The sequence below is a fragment of the Mesitornis unicolor genome, unplaced genomic scaffold (assembly GCF_000695765.1).
Source record: "Mesitornis unicolor isolate BGI_N332 unplaced genomic scaffold, ASM69576v1 scaffold19561, whole genome shotgun sequence".
Classification (NCBI taxonomy): Eukaryota; Metazoa; Chordata; class Aves; order Mesitornithiformes; family Mesitornithidae; genus Mesitornis; species Mesitornis unicolor.
The window spans coordinates 8,258-14,224 of record NW_010163335.1 but is presented as its reverse complement, the minus strand read 5'-3'; the positions used below and the strand labels follow the sequence as shown (position 1 = coordinate 14,224).

Genomic DNA, 5,967 nt, shown 5'->3' with positions numbered 1-5,967 from the left:
CGCGGGACCCTCTGGGTTAGTGATGGGGCCTCGTGGAGCACCTCCATCACCTGCATTTTGGGGGTGTCGTGCCTGGCCCCTGTACCCCACTGTGCAGGAGGAGGATCCCAGACACGCATGCCACCTCACAGCCATGGGGATGAGCACCAGAAAGCAAAATGCTGCCTATTGCTTTAAGTCCTCTCACTGGCCACAGGGATTTTTTTTCCTTATTTTTTCTCTAGCGCTATGAATGGGTTTTGCTGTAAATTATAGCTTTGCACACATTCCCTCGGGCCGAGGAAAATAACCTCTGCCGAAAAGCCAGCCTGGATTGGTGACTGGCTCCCCCTCTCCGCTCCCTAATTGAAACCAAATGTGCAAGATGCAGGATTGTGGGATTTCTGGCCGGCTTCCAGGAATCTGCAGAATGTGAGCGCGCTCCCAGAGGCATCTTGCATCAGCCCGGGAAAGTTCGCTCCTTGCCTGGCTCCCCTGGCCCGGGCGAGAGGCGAGGAGCCCGCCCGGACACAACTGCCTCTCCGCTCTGGTGAGTCGCTCTTGGGTGCATGGGGAGGGGTTTGCTCCCTCAAGCTTGGGATTTTGGGGGGATGTGGAGTCAGCTGTGCTCTGCGGTGGAGCCCAGGCAGAGGGGCCGGGGTGCGGGTCTGCCTGGGAAGGTGTTGGGGCAGCAGCAGGGCAGCGTCCCCACCTGGGGAGGTGACGTTTGGTCCCTTCTCTCCAATTTTCCCCCTGCTGCCAGCTTTTCCCCCTGTGCCTCATGCCAGGGCAGCGTTTCGCGGTGTCCCTCCTCGGCTCCCGCTTCTGTGTCTGTTGGGAGAGCCGCTGTGGCTGTTGGCAGAGCTGGTGGCGGTGCGGGCCAGCCAGAGAGGCCCTGGTGTCCCCCAGCCAGCCACCAGGTCACACTAGGGAGGGGACACAGGGTCACTGATCTGAGCATCCTGCCCCCTGTCCTGGTGCTGGGGACCCACTTGTAGCTTCCCAGCCCTGCGCCGCGGTGGAGCGATGCTGTGCAGCCCCACGCCATGGCAGGTTGACACCGTCCACCGTGGCACGATGACACTTGTCCATCGTGGTGTGGGGCAGGGAGGAGGGCTGCAAGTTTTCAGCTGGCAGGGCTTGTTTGCAGGGTGCGGCACTCCCAGAGCCGTGTCCCCGGGCCCCATGGCCAGGGGCTGTGCTGCTGGCAGGGCTCTCCAGGGCAGCTGGCAGTCGTGGGGACCTGCTGGCCATTCCTCGCACCCCATACAGCTGTGATGTCCCCGGCCGAGCCGACCAGCCCGCAGCTGGGGAGGTGCTTGCTGCTGCAGAAAATGGGGCTGCATCCAGCCCAGAGAAGGTCTAAAATGGCATTTTTGGAAGGGAGGAGGACTACGGGTCCCGGCATGCTGCACTGCACTCCTGCCGAGGCTGCGCTGGTGACACAGCATGCCGGGGGCTGTAGTGCCAGCTGGGGTGGGGGTCCCGAACCCCCGTACCAAAACACCATGTGCCTTGGGCCATGGTCCAGGGTCATGGGGAACCTCTCACTGCTCAGAGACATTCCCTCCAGTGTGGCCTCAGCGTGTCCTACCTGCCCGCCATCCCAGCCGGAGGGGAGCCCCCAGCTCCCTGTGAGGATGGGGGCTCAGCAAGAGGAGCCCTAGGGGACACACGTCCAGGACCTGGGTGCGTGGGGGATGCAGGTTGCTGCCATCCAGCCCCCTCTCCATGGACAATGCTCCTCCGTGCTGGTTAGGATGGTGGCACCCACCTGAGAAGCAAGCTGGGGACTTCACCAGCCGGTGTGGGCTGGGGCTGTGAGGGACCGTGGCTCGGGTGGGGTTTGTCTCTAAACAACTGTGGATTTATTTTATTTCCCCCGCTAATTTTGCCTGGTGATTTCAGTAGAATAAGGAGGAAGGAAAATAAGAAGGTTAAAAAAAACCAACTAACCAGCGGCCAGGGGAAGCTCCCAAGCCCAAGCAATGCCAGGGAAGAACTCCAAAATCCCTCTGCACTAAAAATTTCCAGTGACTGAAAATTTTCAGCAAACATTTTCAGACAAAATGTCGCATGGCCATCCCTTTTGCAGGGCTGGTGGAACAAAAATGATTTCCAGCTGGGTTGCCAACATGGCTTAGCCAGTTTGACCATGGGTCTCTTCGCCCCCAGCCTCGGTGCCTGAGTCACTGTCTCCCCGCTGTCCCCCAGCCTTGCTCCCCTGAGGAGCAACGGGCACTTCACAACGGCTGTGTGGGGATAATTTCCCTATATTAAGCTAAATGTAAATGAATACCCTGAGGGACATCACGGCATCTGGTATCCTGATGCTTAAAGAGTTTACTCAGCCTGAAAGAATAGTGGGAAAAAATATCTCTGGATGTTTTTTGGAATGCAGAAGGAAATTGAGATTTTAATGTTGGGGGAACTGGCCATCATCAAACACAGGAGCCTCATGTGTGCCTCTCAGCAATGCAGTCGAAATTCCCAGTTGCAGCCGAGATAGCTGCAACTAACTAAACTTTCCCAACTGGGAGCAGAAAAAAAAGCAGCCACGTATGTGCTTTTCCAAAAAAAATTAGGAAAAAAAAAGAGGAAAAAAATCCCCCTAAGTCCACGTGCATATTTGTACCTCCTGCAGAGCTCTGGTGTTTAGCAGAGAGCCTCTGACAGGGTGTGGGTGGCAGCACCCAGGGCTTTGCACTGCCTTTGGATGCTGGTGTGTTCCCTTTAACCCCCAGGGTAGTGAGCTGTTCCTGCAAAGGTTAGTGTGCACATAAACTAGATTAAAATAGCCTTTTTAAATAAAAAAGCTAAATAAAATTAGCTTTTAAATAAAAGGCTAATCTTCATCCAGTGCTTCTGTGAAGGACTGTCCCAGGAGGACCTATGTCCCCTTGGAAAATAAGGAGAGGGAACTTGTGACAGGACTGGTCACATATAGGTGACACCAGGTTTTGCCACCCAGTGCTGGCATCCCCGGCGCACTCCTTGGCACTTCCCCAGAGGTGCACAGGTGCCCCAGGAGCTGCGCAGGCTCTGGGAGGCTCTTGGCAGTCGACGGCCACTGCCCTGCAAAAGGCCTGTGGCAGCAGAGCCAACTCAGATCCCCTCATGCTGTGCCTGTACCTTTCTTTGAGGAGCCTCACCAGCACCAGCCCTTTTTCTCCCTCACTGCAGCCCAAGCCCCATTGCCAGGACCCCCAGGTCCCCTCCAGCCTCATCCTATGTTCCCCAGCAGGCTCCCGTGCCTTCTGTCACACCTTTCTGTGCCATCCATGTCCCTGAGGTCTGTTCTGCCATGAAGAACTGTCAGAATAAATATGCCATGAATCTTGGGCGATTATCTGCTATTACCTCTCTTAAGCCGGAAGGCAGGGAAACTGCATGTTGTAACGAGCTATTATTTTATTATATGATGGGGTTGTGCAGCGCGTTGCTTTCAAAGCCACCTGAGGGCGGGTGGCCAAGCCAGAGCCTTTTGGTGGTGCTGGATGGTGCTGGCCCCAAGCAGAGCCCTGGGATGTTCATGTGGGTCCTGTGGCCATTTCATGTGGCCAGCTCCTCGGATGCGGTAGGGCCACATTACCAGCCTGTGCTGGGGCTACATCAGTGCAACACCATGATGCTGTGGCTCCCAGCAGATAGTGGCTAAGGGTATGGGACACCAGGACTCCTTTGACCACCGTCACAGACATGAGGCTTGGGGCTCTGCTTCCCCTTGAAGGCTGAGGTGGGGACACAGGGTACTGTGCAGGGGAAGCCTTCCCACCCTCAGCCGGCCAAGTGGGGCTGCCATTCCCACGTGGATCATCTGCCCCAGCGTGACAAGGCCTGGCTCTATCTCCGCAGGACTGCCGACATGCCTGTGCCCCCCAGACCAGGCCTGCTGCTGCTGCTGCTCCTGCGTGTCCCGTGGGCTGTGAGAGCCCAGGTCAACCCAGGTGAGTGAGATGATGGGGACCAGGCAGCTGCAAGAGCTGCAAGGTGCATTTCCCCAGGCTGTGCTCCTGCCAGGGCATCTAAGCTTGGGCTCACATCATCTCCACCATCTCTTGGACTTTTCTGGCTCTGGAAGCAGTGTGTGATGATCAGGGCTTAGCCACCACTGGTGATCCAGAGGGCATCCTCTACCTGGCATGGGAACCCATGACGGGACCCCACTGGTGGCTGGTGGGGTGCTGGGGTGCAGGCAAAATGCTACAACTGCATCCTGGGCTCTGAGTGGCACCCTTCTCCATCAGGGGCTCATCAAGCCCGTTCGGTTTTGAGGCTGCGGCATGCAGAAGGCAAGGCGCCAGGGCATTGTTTGTTGCTGCTAGGACATGCTTTCTTTGGCGGTTTCACAGCAAACCAAGGTTGGCTTTAGTAAAGCAGCTTGACTAGGTGCCTGGCTTCTGCTCAGAAACCACAACACTGCGCTGGACATCAGGGAGAGAAGTGTGCTTAAATGGGTGTTTCTGCAGGGCTCAGCTCCCTCCTGCACTGCAAGGATGGACACAGAGCCCAGGCTCCTTCAGCACATCAGGGTTTCCCCAGGGCACCCCTGCAACTAGTCCCTTCAAAGGCTTTTTCCATCCATAGGAAGAGTTTGCTGGGTCTTCCCTGGAGGTTGCATGGTGCTTAGGGAAGCAATCCTGTCTCTCCTGCACCCACCTAGGACTGGCAGCATTGGCTTTGCCTGGCCAGGGTGGTTATTACCTAAGGCAAAGGAGCCAGGCTGTTTCCATGTTTGGCAAGAATTAAATGGGAATTTAGTGGGAGCTGCATTCTGCAGAGCACCACAAGTGGGAGAGTTGGAGACAAGAAGAGATGCTGTCTGCTGTGCCAGTGCTCATGCTTGAAGATGCCCCCATCCTTCTGTTGGATGCGGGAGATGGTCCCTGTGGCACAGAGACCAAGAGATGGGAGCCAGCTGCCAGGCCATACCACACGCTGGGACGCGGGCTCCTTACAAGTGCAGTACCAGACCAACTGGAGGCCACAGGGACAGGAGCTGGCCCCGGCACTGCATCCTCGCCTGGGCCCTGCCGCCTCAGTGCGGGTGTTTGCTCGGGGCGGTGTGCGGAGGGAGTGCTGCGGGCTGGAGCCGGCGGCCAGACAGTAAACACGGCCAAACAAGCCAGCCTTTCAGCAGCCTTCTTGGCAGCCAGGCGTGAAAAAATAACTCCTGGGAAGCAGCGTGGATGCGATGCTGGGGGAGCCGGCTGCCGCCCGGGGATGCAGCCCGCCTGCTGCCCTGGGTACTTTTCCACTCCTGACTGAGGTGTTAGTATGGTTGGCAACAGGAGTCACAGGGCTAGCGGGGTCAGCTAGCGCCCACCTTTGTCACTTGTTCCCTCAGGCAGATGAGGGGAGCAGCGGGGCAGCATGGCCGAGAGCAGGTTGCTGTGGGTAGGTTATTTGGGCTTCTGGAGTGAGCCTTCTGGGTGCCTCCAGAATGAAGATTGTGGGGACAGTGGTGCCAGCCCACGGGCTCTCCCTGCACCACAGCTGAAATGCCTGCCAGCAAGGCTGAAGGGACCCCTAGTGACGGGGACAAGGTACGTCCAGCTGCCCCTGGAGTGCTGCCTGCCCTTGCTCCCAGCTTTTCTTCAAGCTGGGCTGGCATCTGCTGCTGCTTAGTGGCTCCATTTGCCCAGGCAGGTGTCTGGCTGTGCAGGACTGTCCCATTGCACTTTGTCCCCGCTCTGTAAGCCAGAGGGATGGAGAGTGCAGCGCCTGAGCTGCCCTGGCTGCAGTGCCTGTGGCGCTGTGGATGTGCCCCAGCCCTGGCAGTGCCATGCCATGTTTCAGCCCATATCTCAGATGGAGAGACAAGGAGGGATGTTCTCTCAGTGCCCTGCTGGTCTCGTTGCAGCGGTGTGCCGGTACCCCTTGGGAATGTCAGGCGGGCACATCCCTGATGAGGACATCTCAGCCTCCAGCCAGTGGTCTGAGTCCACAGCTGCCAAGTATGGACGGTGAGTGTCGGAACCCTCCTGT

At 57.6% G+C, this 5,967-nt stretch overlaps 1 protein-coding gene across 1 annotated transcript in view; it reads left to right on the top strand.

Annotated features, from left to right (window-relative positions):
* The first annotated feature begins 3,844 nt into the window (after nucleotides 1–3,844).
* DDR2 (discoidin domain receptor tyrosine kinase 2) overlaps nucleotides 3,845–5,967 on the top strand; it is an 8,171-nt gene continuing 6,048 nt past the window's right edge. The window contains exons 1-2 of the mRNA XM_010193941.1: nucleotides 3,845–3,926; nucleotides 5,843–5,945. Of these exons, the coding sequence (XP_010192243.1) occupies nucleotides 3,845–3,926; nucleotides 5,843–5,945 (185 nt within the window). The remainder of the gene's footprint in view (nucleotides 3,927–5,842; nucleotides 5,946–5,967) is intronic.